This window comes from Mesoplodon densirostris, chromosome 19, assembly GCF_025265405.1.
Source record: "Mesoplodon densirostris isolate mMesDen1 chromosome 19, mMesDen1 primary haplotype, whole genome shotgun sequence".
Taxonomy (NCBI): Eukaryota; Metazoa; Chordata; class Mammalia; order Artiodactyla; family Ziphiidae; genus Mesoplodon; species Mesoplodon densirostris.
The window spans coordinates 9631054-9646409 of record NC_082679.1 but is presented as its reverse complement, the minus strand read 5'-3'; the positions used below and the strand labels follow the sequence as shown (position 1 = coordinate 9646409).

General features: G+C 51.4%; 1 protein-coding gene across 1 annotated transcript; it reads right to left on the bottom strand.

The window, feature by feature from the left end:
- Positions 1-799: 799 nt before the first annotated feature.
- Positions 800-14894, bottom strand: FBXO46 (F-box protein 46). Its single transcript, XM_060083841.1, has 3 exons — positions 14851-14894; positions 13996-14170; positions 800-3755 (listed from the first exon to the last, which is right to left on the bottom strand). The coding sequence occupies exon 3, from the start codon at positions 3675-3677 to the stop codon at positions 1860-1862; it is 1818 nt and encodes a 605-aa protein (XP_059939824.1). The 5' UTR covers positions 3678-3755; positions 13996-14170; positions 14851-14894; the 3' UTR covers positions 800-1859.
- Positions 14895-15356: the final 462 nt, after the last annotated feature.

Sequence of the window (15356 nt, the reverse complement as noted above, 5' to 3'; positions counted from 1 at the left end):
ATTTTTTTTACTTCTGGTTTTCAGCAGGAGAGTCCAAATAATCTGGCCTTCCCGCTATAGGAAACCAAAAATCCCACAAAATCAAGCCAAGATTCAAACCCAGGTTTCTTTGATTCTAAAATCTAAGTATTAAATGACTGCTATGATATAGCCTAGTCTCTGGAAATTTTGATTCCTTGATAAGAATGTCAGAGACTGTTAGCCACCGCTCAATATCCATTTTTCCTTCTTCTTTTAGTAAATAATTATCTGAATATTTTAAAGCTTTAATTACAGGGATCTTTAGCAAGAGTTTTTTGTTGGGCATAATGCATCCAACTAAAGGATTGCATTTCCCAGTCTCCTCTGCAGCCTTTCCACGTGGCTAAAGTTCTGACCAGTAAGATGTGCACAGAAGTACACTGTGGTACTTCTGGGAGGCAAGGGACTTCCTTTCCTGCAAAATGGTGATGGGTGGAGTTCCAGCAGCCATCTTGGACCATGAGGATGAGGGCCACAGCCAAAGAATAACGGAATAGTGGGCTAGAAGGAGCCTGGGTTCCCGATGACTTCAGGTCCACCATACCTGCCAAACGCTGGGTTTCTAAAGAAATAAAAACTATCTTGTTTGAGCGTCTACTATTTTGAGGTTTTCGAATCCAAAATGACACAGATGAAGAGTCAAAAATAATCTCAGGCTAAGGGACTCGGCTAAGGATTCTTCTCTCAACTTTTTCCATTTCACCATGCACTGGCCCATGACTCCCTTCTCTCCCAAACCCCTTCCCTGAACAACACACAAACCAGTCTGGGCCCAGCCTTATAAATACTGATTTTATAGAAAGGACCAATTCAAAATTGGTCAGATGCCACACATTAGAAGCTTTCCAGAACCACAAGGATGAAAAACCAAAACCAAAACAAAACAGAACAACAAAAACACATCTCAAACAGAACAAACATAAATACCCCAGATCAAACTGCCTGAAGGTCAAGGTCTTGGTTGACCAAAGGCTTCTAAAGAAACACATGTGGATGGGGGGTGAAGAGACCCCAACACCTGAACAAGTACCCAGAGTGGAAGGAAAAACAACCCAGAAATTCAAACCCACAGTCCCTGCCCACCGGCCCCCCACGCTGTCCAGAGCGAGGCAAAGGGCTTCACAGCTTTTTTGCAGGGGGGAGGGGGGGAGAGTCATGGCAATAGCTTAAATATTGGGAGGAGGAGAATTTTTACACTTCAACTTTTTTCTCCTCTTCCCCTTTAGGGGAAGTAGAGAAACTGGTAGCTTGAGGTTAAGGAGAAAACTGATTTTTATTGTTTTAATGGGGAAAACGTCTAGAAATGGCAGGCGGCCATGAAAACTGCCAAATGTGATCTTTGATCTGATGGCCCCAATTCCTAAAGAGGAGGTGAGCCCTGGTGTAGTAGGTTAGGAAGGGTACCAACCCTGGGTGCTGCAGACTCTTGGGGGAAAAAAAAAGAAACAGCTCCAGAGAGAAAGAACTGAGGGGAAGGAACGGAAGGGGGCCAGAATGGGGGAACCCTTAAGTAGTACCAAAATTAGCTGCCGTCTGCTCCCTGCTTGTAGGTCCCTGGGGTATGAAGAGTGGCAGGGAGGGCGCTGGGGCTGAATGGAGAAGAAATTGAGATGCTGATAAAAAAACACCCTACTTGAGGGTCTGAAGAGTAGAAAACCAGTAGGGGTCAATCAGAGTGCTTTCTTGGGTCATCCCCCTGAACACCATCGCAGTTCTGGAGGGGGATCAACGCTGCCTGGGCTGAGGGTATGGGCTGGTGACCCAGTCCTGACCCTCGGCTCCCAGGGGGAGGGGGTGGGGGTGGGCATGGTGGGCTCTTCCCCCCCCCTCCCCCGGCTTCACCTCCCCTCCTCCCGGCCAGCCCGGCCGCCCCCACCGCCTGGCCCATTGCAGGGCAACACCCAGTTGTTATCGTGCAGACCCAGGCGGCAGCCGGGCGTCTCGCGGTCAGCTCGGCGGCAGCACATCCAGTAGGAACGTCCATAAGGCAGGTCGTGGTGGTAGGGCTTCGGGTGCCAGCGGCAGAGCGACACATCGCCCTTCTCGTATCGCTTGCGGCACTGCTTGCAAGGGTCATCGCGGTAGAGCGGGTCGCGGCTCCAGCGCGAGTCTGTGGCCCGCACGCCGAACGCCTCAATGATGCCCTTGAAGTGGTGGCAGGTGCACTTGAGGGCCGCCAGGGCGCGCGTGGGCAGGAAGCTGAAGATCTTGACCAGCACGTGCTCAGGCAGCAGCAGCATGTACTGTCGCGGCTCCAGCAACCGCTGGATCTTGAAGCGGATTTCCAGGAAGTCGTGCGACACGTGCCGGTACAGGCGGCACAGGGAGGTGTCCACCGTCCCCTCAGCATCGTCCGGGCCGGGTGCAGTGGCGGGCGAGTCAGTTGGTGGTGGCTCGGGGGGCCCATCCGGTCCCCGGGGCTGGAGGAAGAAGAGCTGGCCAGGCGGGGGTGGCTCCTCGGGGCTGACGGTCAGGCACACCGTCTCCTCCTTCACGTTTTTGGTGCCATCCTTGCCGAAGAAGATGCACTCATCCACCACCCCCGTCACCACCACATCCACATGGAAGCCTGACGCGCCACAGTCCCGGGCAGGGGGTGGAGGGGGGGCCGGGGGAGTGTCCTCGGGCCTGGCAGGGGCTGGGGTCTCACCCTCGCTGGCTTCATCCGCCCTAGCCAGCAGAAACTCCACATTGCTGGGGAGGGCATCCCGAGAGGGGCTGATGAGCTGGTACAGGTCGCAGGTGATCTTGTCCTTGGCGCGGGCCCCAGGACCCGGGCTGCCAGGGTAGGCACAACCCGGCCGGCCCCCGCTCCCGTTGGGCAAGCTGCCATCCGGTGCACGGGGCTCTCGGCCATTGGAGATCCGGAAGGCGATGCGCACCTCCCCGGGGCCTGGCCCGGGCCGCTCCTCCTTGCGGAGGCCTTTGGCTGGAGGGTTGTCCCGCTGAGCCTCGAAGTGGGCCACGGCCTCCGCCACACGGCTGCAGTCCCCGCCACCGGACCGCCGTTCGGACCCCAGCCCCTTGGCAGGCCCACCCTGCTCGGCCGACACGTAGACCACAGGCGCTGGGGTGCTCGGGCGCGGGTAGCTCTGCAGGGCCAGGGCGGCCCGCTGTTCCACCAGGGCCACCATCTCGGCCACAGAGAGCAGGTCCACATCCTCACCGGCTGAGGCTGGGACCCCCTCAGCAGCAGGGGGCCCGTCTTGTCCCCCTGGGTCCGGAGGAGCCTTCGTAGGCTCAAGACAGCGCCTCCTCCGCTTGGCCTTGGAGCTGTCACTGCCCCAGTGCCCCTTGACCTTCATGGAGCTGGCCCGGTTGCCTCCACCGCACTGGTGGGCCACAAAGAAGGCCACCTTCTCCTTTGTATTCCCGGGCTTGATAACATACCACGTGTCCAGCAGGACTCGACCCTCGTCGCCGGCAGCGGCTGCTGAAAGGAGCGGGGCAGGCTGGGAGGCAGGAGCCTCCGCGGCCAAGGCTGGGGGTGTGTTTTCTGAGTGGGCAGGGCCATGGTCTGGCTCCGCCCCCCCACCTGGCTCAGGGCAGGCTGACGGCTTGAGGGCTGCGGAAGGCGGGCGCGGCTGGTTCTGGGAGTAGGTGCCAAAGGGCCGGGGGCACCACAGCTGGAAGGGAAGGAGGCCCCCTCGGTCCATTCTGGGGAATGGTGGCAGACAGGCGGGGGTTCACCACATCTCAGGACCTGAATGGCGGTGGGGGGCTCCACAGGCCACCTGGAGACAGGGAAGAGGAGGCTGGGGAGCTGGGGAACGGCCTGCCCTCCCAGTACCCCACTGACCTCAACATCTCCTGACCTGAGGGGACAGACCAAACTAGACCACTGAGATCCTGTTCCCGCCCCCCTGGCACAGGTGAGCAAATGGAAGGCTGCAGAGGGGTGAGGACCTGCTCCTGTAAAACTCAGAGTGTGACCGGAGCTGGCAGTTTGCTCCAACCCTCCACTGTCTCACAGCCTGACTGGTTTCACTCACGATCCAGAGGCCTCCTGCTGCCATAACTTCTTAAACAGAAATGAAAGTACCAACTGACAGACAGCTCCTCCTTTTTCTATTTGCTCACCTAGTAACAGGTTCCTGAAAAGACAAGAATTCCCAGCCCTGCCCACAGCTACTGCAGCTTGAGCCCAGAGGAAGCAACAAGGTAGGCTGGGCAGGGGGAGAAAATCAGAGGTCGGAGACAGAGAGGTCCTTAAGAATTCAGCTCCTCGCTTTGCTCGGGTCGTGAGGCTCTTGAAGGATCCCTTAAAGCTGTGTATCCTCACCCAGAAAAATGCACACACTTGCACCAAGACTGTGCAGGTAATTCCCTTAAGCACAAACGCAGACCCCTGGGATGAGAAGGCCTTTCTAGTCAAGTTTCCTCAAGTTGCTCACAACTTGCTGAGTTTGAGGCTCAGAGTGGGGAAGGCTTACATAGCGTTAACACCAGGCCCTCAAACTTGTTTTCCAGACTTAGGGCTTGTAATAGTGACCGTTTTATTTTGCAATGACTTTGTGTGTGTGACCTAATCTGGAAGCAATTTTGCTAATGACTCTGACACGACCACGTTCCACTGCAGGACCAACAGTCTCAATCCCTCAGTCTCAATCCTTCCCTGGCCCATTTCCCTCCAGACATCTTGAAACCAAAATACCCTTCAGGGCCTCCCTGGTGGCCCAGTGGTTAAGAATCTGCCTGCCAATGCAGGGGACACGGGTTCGATCCCTGGTCTGGGAAGATCCCACATGCCGTGGAGCAACTAAGCCCGTGCACCACAACTACTGAGCCTGCATGCCACAACTACTGACCCCGCGCGCCTAGAGCCTGTGCTCCGCAACAAGAGAAGCCACCACAATGAGAAGCCTGCGCACTGCAACGAAGAGTAGCCCCCGCTCGCCGCAACTAGAGAAAGCCCGCGTGCAGCAACGAAGACCCAACACAGCCAAAAATAAAAATAAATTAAAAAAACAAAACAAACAAACAAAAAACAACAAAATACCCTTCAAACATCAAAACTTCCACATGCTTACAGACTGGTAAAAGTAGTTTGCTGACTCCTGGTCAGACTATTTTGAGCCACAGGCCAAATCTGGCCCACTGCCTGCCTCTGCAAATAAAGTTTTATTGAAGCATGTTCATTTGTTTATGACTGCTTTCGTGCTATCATGGCAGAGTTGAGTAGTAGCAACAGAGAACATATGGCCTGCAAAGCCTAAAATACTCATTATCTGGCCCTTTATGGAAAAAGTTTGCTGACCTCTGCAGTATATATGGTCCCTCTAAATTCAGGCAATACCACAGACACCACTAAATCACCATTTACTTCATAGCCCTGTACACACCATTCAAGATCTAGACAGCCTCCAAACATCCACAGACCCCAGAAAGTCCTAATCCTAAAAATCCTTGCCCCCCATAAGCCCCAATCCAACCTACCCCAATACTTACAGCCCCTGCTGAAATGCCAGTTTCTTGCTTAAAAAAACAACTAAAAAAAATGCCACACAGCCCCTAAAACCTACAGAAGGCTAAGTTTACCAACCACCAACACATCTAAAATGTCCAGGAATAGAAGCTACCACATCAAAGGCCATTCATTCTCTATAGATGCAAATGTATCCTGACAAAATATCCAGACCCTCTCAAATCCTGCTTTAAACTTCCAAACCTAAAAATATCCCCTCCAGCACAGAAAGTCTCAATCTCAACGAACCCCTCACAGATCCCATGCCTAACCAAGAACTCAAACACACACAGCAATTTCCCAACCTCACAGATGACCCAAAAGACCAGTTTCTTGAAATCCTATACTCACCTCAAACTCTTTCTAAACCTCCACATGTATTCCCTAATTCCACAGAAGCCCCCCAATGGCAAAACAACTCACTAAAGCATAAAAGCTCCGTAACACATAAAACCAATCCCAAACCAGATATTTCTCAAAAGCCAAAAGAACCTCCAAAATACTCCCAAAGAAACCTTACAAAATGTTAATAAGCAGACATGAGCTCATGGCATGCTCGCTGGCAGCTTACTGGGTACTGTTCTAACAACTCCTGCTAATCCTCCCCCGTCCCTAGGAAGCAAGTAGCGTTATCAGTCCCTGTTTCCAGATGAGGCACAGAAAGGTTAAATCCCGTGTCCGCAGACAATCAGCTAGAAAGTCGGGAGAGCCGAAAGCCCACGCATTCTGGGTCCAGAATTGGTACTCTTGGACTCTTTTCTTTGCTTCTCAGTCTCTCCGTGGCTCCCCAAATCCTATACCCACCAAACACCCCAATCCACACGGGAGATCCCCTACAACACAACCGAACCTTCCACACTACAACAGAACGGAAACCAAAATCCCAAGGTGCCCCCTAAACTCAAGGGAACCCCAAAGTATCCCCACACGCACGCAAGAATGTCCCCAAGCCCCCAAATATAGCCTCCCCGGAATCCGCCAACCCCTGGGGCTACCCTCGAAACCGAGCCCCGCCCCCAAAGCGCCCCCACCGGCGAGCCCCGCCCCCTACGGCGGGAGAAAGTGGCTGCACACACGCGTGCGCACGAATGGGAAGAGGGCCCGCCCCCTCGCTCCTTCCCTCCGGCTGTCGCGCGGGCGGGCACCCGACTAGTTTCCCTCCGCCCCTTTGTTGACAGACGCGCGCGTGAGGCCCCCAGCCAATGAGCGGCGGCCGTTCGGGGCCATGCCCATATAAGGAAGGCCTTGGCGAAGGGGCCCAACTTCGAAGAGGGAGGAGTAGGCGAGAGGTGACGAAGCGGGGTGTGGAAACAGCCGAGTGCAAGAGAGCGTGGAACAACTCCCAACTTCCTGCTAAACGGAGGGACAAGGCCAGGAACGAGGCCACGGCATTCAAGGAGAGGTTTATTACGACGTTTCCTCTCAACAGGAGCCTTGATTGACAGTTGAGATTTAAAGGGCCAAGCAGTTTAGGGATTGAGACTCCAGGGCGGAAGGAAGGGGGCAGAAAGATCTAAAAGTGCCTAGCTTTGGTAGGCAGCCCTGGGGGGCGAGATTTCCTGAGGGGGAAACTGGGCAGCGGGATCACCTAACCCTGAAAAACAAATGGGCAGAACCCTGCGATGGCTCCCGCGGCACTGAGTCTAAGCCTCTGGGCCTGGCATTCAAGGCTCAGGCCGTGTGGCCAAAAGGACCTCTCCGGCCAGCCCTTCCAACCAGGCGCCGCAAATCTGACTCTGAGTTAGTACAATAAAAGACTATGAAACACCTCAATAATGGTTTTTTAATATTGATTACCTGTTAAAATGATACTATTTAGGATATAATTGAGTTAAAATAGTTAAAATTAACTTCACCTCCTTCTTTTGACTTTTTAAATGTGGCTACTAGAAGATTTTTAATTGCACGTAAGGCTCACTTTATATTTCTCTTGAACAGCACTGGCCTAGAACCTTTCAGTGCCAGGCGGACTCAAGAGACACTCAAAGGTGGCCCCACTGCAGGCATCTGTCCATCCCCACCACCCTGCCTGCTACTAACCATCCCACACATCAGAGCCAGAAGGGTCTTCTAAAAGTATAAACCTGACTTTGTACCTACCCTTCTCAGAACCTACCATAACTCCCCAGTGCCCTTGGGAAAAAGCCCAGATACCCCACTGGTCCAGCCTCGTCCTTCCCCACTCTTCCACACCCCCAGTGGACCCGGGTAAGCACCTGATCTGGCACACAGAGTAGTTAGGATACTGGGGCCCTGTCTGATCCTCGATAGGAGTTGTTATCTCCATTGTATAGATGAAGAAATTGATGCAGGACAGGTTGCCTAACTAGCCCAAGGTCACACATAACTGCGAGTAGGGATATGAACCCAGGGAATCTGATTCTAGATTGCTGCGCTCTATTGTTTAATTATATATTCTCTGGGGTCTCAGCTCAGCCATCCCCTGCTGCAGGAAGCTAACCTCCCAGGCTGGGTCAGGCTCCACCTCTGGGCTCCCACACTGGCCTCCTTGCTGTCTATTTCTCAGTCACCAAGCTCTTTCCTTCCATGGTCTTTGCATCTGCTGTTTCCTCTGACTGGAACGCTTTGCTCCCAGATCTCCACATGGTTCAATCCCTTCTATCATTTGGGTCTTTGCTCAAATGTAACTTTAATGGGCCTGTATCTTTAACAGAGAGGCCTTCCCTGAGCTCCCTTCCTGGAAACCTCCCAACTGCCCAGAGGGAGACCTCCGGGTTCCCAAGTCCCGGCCCTGCCCACTCTTGAGTCATCACTGTCTAGAGATGGATCTGTCTCCTCCACTGGAGAGTGAACCCCCGGGAGGAGAGGAGGGAGGAAGAGTCAGAGGTATCATGCTCATCATGGTGACCCCAGCAACACTGCCCAGCATGGGACTGAATGGATCAAAGCTCCTTTTCCAGAGGCTCCATGTCGTAAACTCCATGAAGCCTGACAGTGTAAATTCTGTTTCACACCCAAGTATTCTATCTGTGTCCGAGGTCACTGGGGCAGAATTTTCTAACTTCCACACACTGAGCCCAGCACAAAGCCCTAAGCTAAGACAGCTTTTAGAGAATGCTCTGTGAAGATCCATTTATTGTAAAACATCAGAAGCCAGAAAGACTGAAAATAAAAAGATGGGAAAAGACTGACCAGGCAAATATGAACCAAGAGTCAAGGAGAGGAGTGACATTGCTGTTTAAAAAAAATAGTAACAACTGACAAGAGCAAAAGGTATTATTAGGGACAAAGATGGTGACAAAACAAACTGACCCATTATACACAAAAGTTCTCAACATACGTGCTCCTAATACTATGGCTTCAAAATATACAAAGCAAAAAACAGCAGAATGACAAACAGTTTGGCAAATCCACAAATGTAATGGGATACCTTAATATATCTCTCCATAAGACATTGGTTGAAAAGATAAAGTCAGTAAGGACCTGAACCACACAACCAACACCCTTGCTGGAATGCCCCCGACAATTAGAGAATCCAGTTTTATATCCCTCATCTGACATTCAGAGGTCCTCCTGTGTGCTGGCCCTGGGTTGGATGCTGGGGATACAGAGATGACACTGAGTTCACCAGAAAGAGCTCATGGGAAAGGGGGCAGACATCCAAATAAACAATCATGGCCAACATGAATATATTACAGAGCAAATGATGATCACAACAGCAGTTAACACTGGAGCACTCACCGTGAGCCAGGCTTTGCTGTGAGTACTTTACAAATATTAACTCGTTTAATTCTCACATCATCTTACTATTTTTCATCTCGTTTCAGGGATTAGCCAGTGGAGGCATAGAAGGGCTAAGTAATTGCTGTCGGACGCAGCTCTGTGGCTGAGCTTTGACTCCAAGAGTCTGGCTGACTCCACAGTGTGAGCAGCTCATTCACTGAGTATACGGAGCACTTTTCCTGGATCATCTTGTTCCTGGATCATCTTGTTCAGTCCACAAGGCCTTTGCACTCTCTGTTCCCTATGCCTAGAATACTCTTCCCCAGGTATTCACAGGGCTCACCCCCTCCTCAGATCACCTTCATGGGACCTTCCTTTTTTTTTTTTTTTTAACTTATTTTACTTAAGTATAGTTGATTTACAATGTTGTGTTAATTTCTACTGTACAGCAAAGTGATCCAGTTATACATATATACATATTCTTTTTTCATAGTCTTTTCCATTATGGTTGATCACAGGATATTGAATAGAGTTCCCTGTGCTATACAGTAGGACCTTATTGTTCACGAGACCCTCCTTGATTGAAAACTGCAGCCCCTGCCAGAGACAGACATACACTCTCCTTCCCTGATTTACTTTTCTCCTTAGCATGTGTTACTATCTAATACACTATAAACTTTATAAAGTTTATTGTCCGCTCCTCTCACTAAAATGAAAGCTCCCCCAAGGCTGATATTTTTGCCTAGTTTTTTTTTCCACTGCTGTGTCGCCAGCTTTTAGAACAGCGCCGAGCGGTTGGCTACTATTAGTGTGGTCCCCAGAGCGGCAGCCGCTGGCAGTGTGTTAGAAATGCAATCTTGGGCTCTGCTCTACACCCACTGAATCAGAATGTGCACTTCAACAAGCTCTCTGGGGGACTGCAAGCACAATTAAGTGTGAGAAGCAACGCCCAAGCACATCACAGGTGTGCAGTGCACATTTGTTTGAACAAACCCCTAACACTGCCATACTGTCTGCCTTCTGCACAGTTGTTACTGGGGACCTCTTGTGAAAAACTAGCTGGTCCAGCCGAGTCCACCGGTGGAAATCCTGCTCCCAGGACCAAGGTAGGATCCCACCTCCTCCAGGAGCTGTGCTGGTGCCATCCTAAGCTACACAGGATCTCTTCCTCCTCAGGCCTCCTCTGGCAGCACCTGTCACCTGCCCTTGCTGAATGACAATGACCTGGGTGAAGGCCTCTCTCCCCTTCATCCTCTGGATTTCTGGAAGGCTGGGACAGAGGTCCTCAAAGGTACAGCTGCTCCAGCCTCCGCATGTGGCTCCCTGGCCTGGTTTAACATTTCCGGCTCCATCCTTTCCATGGTAGCCAGAGAGAGCTTTCCACACACAAATCAGACCACAGCACTCCCCTGTTTAAAATTCTTCCATGAGAGGTGCAAGTTGGCAAAACAAAATGAACAAACAAACAAACAAAACATGCCCAGGAACCGTTTCTCAGAAAGCTACTGGAGGATTTGCTTCACCACAGGAAGGAATAAACCAAGAAAAAGGAAGCTATCAGATCAAAGAAATAAGATCTAGCCCAGAAAAAGGCAAAAGGAAGGAATCCCCAGATGAAGGTAAAGGGAGCTCCAAGGAGGACAGCTGTGCAGCAGGTGGAGGGAGAACCTGCTTCTGTCAACGCACAGAGAAAGGAGAAAGGCTGACAATTAACAAGCTGAGCCTGCGACTTGAGAAGCTGGAAACGGTAGCAACCACAGAATAAGCCAAAGAAGGAAGGAAAGGATAAAAGTAGACGCCTGACTCCCCCACGCTGAGTCAGGGGATACCCCCCTCCCCCCACCTTGGGGTACCTCCATCCCATGGTCCGGGAGGTCAGGGTCGTGCCAGCACAGGACTGGGCACAGAGTGGTGCCCAGGGAATGCACTTGCCCACTGCCAAACAGGCATCAGTGGCAGGACCCCGGGGCTCTGCTCCTGGTCCTGCTCTTTCTATCCTCCACTGTCTCTACCCCGTCACCCCCACCACTACTTTGTCCACAATCCTGATCCATCCATGTCCCTTTATTGGCTTTTTGGACTCAAGGTCTGCTGGTCTCTCTCCCCCTCTCAAGTTTCCCTTTCTGACTAACAGCTGATGGTAGGAATCATCCAAATCCTCAGGATCTAGAGATCCAGGGTGCAGACAGAATCCAGACAGGGCCTCCGAGCACCCCAGCTTTCCCACTTCTAGGGGTGTGACCGTAGGCAGGGTTTTTATCCCTCTGTGCCTTGGTTTCCCCCACTGAAAAATACAGATAATCACAGTACCCACCCATGGGTTGGCTGCTGATTCACTGAGATCAACCCAGTAGAGCGCTCACTGCCAGCGAGGCACCAAGGAGAGGTTCAATAAGAAGGCATCAGGATTATTAAGAAAAGGTGAGACAGAGAATTCCCTGGCAGTCCAGTGGTTAGGACTCCCCACTTCCACTGCACGGGGCACAGGTTCAATCCCTGGTCAGGGAACTAAGATCCCACAAGCTGCGCAGTGCAGCCAAAAAAAAAAAAAAGTGAGACTGCTGAAGAGTTATCACTGATGGAGCCAGAGACATCTCTCTTTATTTCACATTCTGAAATGAAACCGATCCTAGTCCCCCACAATAATCAAAATATGGCCATGCCTTTCTTACTGTTGGGTATTGGGTCTCACCTAGTAATTAAACAGAATTTACAGAGCAGCTACTGGGTGCCAGACACTGTTCCAGGCATCGGGGACATGCAGGGCACAGGAGACAGAAATCCTTGTCCTCATGGATTGGAGAGAGGGGACAAGGAATAAACAGTAATTTTCAAGGTGCTACAGGGAAACAAACATACCAAGTGAGAGGGATGAGGAGTGTAAAGCGGGAGTTATGATCTTAATTGAGGGGTCAGGAGCAGGTGACAAGCCAAGTCTTTGAGAAAACCTGTGCTTTTAGGAGTAACGCAGCTTTACCAGAGCCGCTAGATATATACCATTCGCAATGATAAAAAAAAAATCATTTTGTATGAGTAAGCTTCAGATAAGCACAGGCTGAAAACACACTTAAGATTTGAAGAAAAGGCAAAATAACTTGGAAAGGAGACACATTTTCTAAGAGAAACAAATAAAGGGGGGAAACGGTGTCACATCACCCCGGGGCACCCAGATGTGACAAACTGGTACAGGGAAGAGTAAGAGGTTGGCAACTTTTCCCCAAACTAACAGGAGACCTGGAGACAAAAATGTACCTGGTACAGGCCCTGGCACATAGTATGTGCTCTATCAACATGGTGGACTACTCAAAGGATGAACCCCCATTTTCCAGAAGAGGAAACTGAGGTCCAGAGGGGTTAAGTGACTTGTCCAAAGTCACATAGCTGGTGGGTGATGGAGCCAGGATTCAAATCTGGGTGTGCTGGTTCTGGAGCACATGTTCAATAAATTTTTCTTGAAAGAATAAAATTAATCAAAATACTTCACACTTATTAAGAGCTTAATATGCACTAGGCATTTTATACATGTGACCTCATCAACTGCTTACAAGAGCCTCATGGCTGGAATGTGGCCCCATTTTACATATGAGAAAACAGGCCCAGAGGGGGAAAGCAACTTGGCCAAGGACACACAGCAGCAGAGGTGGGGGACAGGAACGTGGTCCCATCTGATGCTGATGCTATTAACCATAAGCTTTCCTATCAGGGTCAGACAATTTATGGGATAAACTCTGGAAGCCTCAAGACAAATGAACCAAACTGTTTCAAAATGACTGACAAAGTTGCCAAACTGCCCAGTGAGGTCCTAATGACGAAGAAGTTGGGAGAAAAAAGCACACAGTTGTTAGAAATATTTCATATTCACAGAAATACCTGGAGTTGGGCCAGGCTGGGCATTGGCAAGTGAAATATTTATATTTGGCCGGGACTAGGAATGGAAATGGGGACATATTGAGTTTCTGAGCACCCCCTCGGGGAGTCACCCTTGGGCTTGGGTGCCCAGGGGTAGAGGGTGGGTAACTACAAGAGTCAGGATATGGGAGGAACCTGGGGGAGAAAGGAAAGGCAGCCTGGCTGATGATGTCTCCCTCACTGGTCCTTCTCTACTGCCCTCTCTCAGGTCTGCGTTTCCCATTCCCATTCAAAAAAAACCGACAACTCAGGTGTATAAAGCAGTTACTCCAAGCACTTCACGTGCTTACCTGCCCGAACCCTCTAACCTTCCTAGGGGTTCTGATCCCATTTTATAATTGAGGAGAGGCCAAAAGACTTGCCCAAGGTCACACAGCAAGTAAATGGCAGAACTAAAATTCAAACTGAGGACTGCTTCAGTTCTCAAGTCTCTGCCCTGCTCATGACATTGTACTTCAGTACAAGGAGAGGGGACTAAATTACAGTGGGGAGAGCACAGATTCTGAGCCAGGATGTCTAGGTTGGAATCCTGAGTCTGTCGTTTAATGCTGGATGACCTTGGGAAAGTTGCTGAACCTCTCTGTGCCTCTGCTTCCTTTCTGTAGAATGGAGAAAATAACAGAACCTACAACTTAGGGGTGTTGTCAGAATTAAAGGACTTAATACATACAAGTAGCTAAGAACAGGGCCAGGCACTTCCTAAACAATAACTATTAGCTGGAATCGACTGTGGAGAACGCCCCCCCCCTCCCGCCCCCGCATGTTTCTGAGCTGGGGTGTGCCCAGCTCAGTGCCAGGTTTTGAGAAAACGCCCCTGGGGCTGGACTAAAAAGGAGGGAATCCATTAGCACCTGTGACCCAGTCACATTCCTGGGGTGGGGAACTTCCCACCAACAGCTCTTAGACTAAGGACTTACCCCGAGCCGGGATGACGATCTTAGGAAGCCTCCTCTCTTCTCAGGGGCATGTTGTTCCCACAATAGATAAGGGCACTGAGTTTCAGAGAGGGGACACTTGCCCAGGTCACAGAGGAGTAGCAGAAGAAAAGATCTGAATGCTGGAATGTCCAGACACATAATCCGCTACACTTTTCTAATCCCATTGGAGAAACGAGAGTGCAAAAGGTCGTCTTTATGGCCCCTGCTGGCCATATTCATATTATCCTACAGTTCTGTGACTGTCCAGTTTATCGGGAGTCTCTGGCTGGACTAAGCAAACTATCGCTACAGGCAGGCCCCTCATCTCATGCTCCGCACTCCACCCACAGTTCTGTATCCTAACCTACACACCACTCTATCACTGATTTCTCTCTTCCACCATCTCAGCTTGCCCTCCTGTCCCCAATCCGATCCAGAGGCTCCAACCCACCGCATCCACAGCTGGCCTTTCCCTCGGAGCCTCCAGACCCCTTCATTCATCTAGCACTGACTCCCATGCCTTTCCACATCCCCTACGCTAAACCCCTCGAAATTGCCCCCTTCAGGGCCTCTGCCAGGACGCCCAGCCCCTTCTCCAACTCAGGACTCATCTCCCCAGCTCTGAGCTCCCTCACAATCAATCCCAAAGCTCGACTCTCTCCCCACCTTCAAGACCCATCCCCAGCCCCCATTCTTCTACTATTCCCTCCGGCTCCCATTTCTCCCAATCCCCTCCCCCAAGCGATCTCCCCTCACCCAGCCCCTTCTTAGCCCCTGCCTCTTCCCTCTCGCCACAGGGTCCCGAACCCCCGCCCGGGTTCTCAAGCGCCCCCGGCCCCCTCTCGGGGTTCTCACCATCTCCCCGCGCTGCAGCTCCCTCGGCTACGCGGGTTTCCCCCACTCGCTCCTCTCCAGCCTCCCCTTCCGGGTTCCCGCCCCGAAGCCCGCTGGGAATTGGAGTCCGGGCGGCCACGGACTACAACTCCCAGAAGGCAGCACGGTCAAGCTTGGAGGTGGGGAAGGAAGCAAACTGGGCGGGCTGAGGAAAAGAGCGACTCTAACTCCCAGGAGGTAGAGAGGGGGCCTGACAGCGCAGGCGCACAGAGCGCCCCCGTCAGGCGCACTGGGAGTTGGAGTGCAACCTCCTCCATTTTGGCCCGGGGTCCTTGGAAAAGGGATTGAGAAAACTGCAAAGGGGTAGTTTTTGTGAGGGGTGGAGAGGTGGGAAGAGCAAGTTTACCGATTTACTTAAACTGATTAACATAATAATTAACAGTGCCTTGTACTTTCTCAAACACTTTCCCATCCATTCTTCCCCCTGGTTTTCTTACCACCACCTCCTAATTTACAAATAAGGAAAT

What these genes read in the sequence shown, in the direction of transcription:
- FBXO46 (XM_060083841.1), bottom strand. Translation starts at nt 3,677, where the DNA reads ATGGACCGAGGGGGCCTCCTTCCCTTCCAGCTGTGGTGCCCCCGGCCC.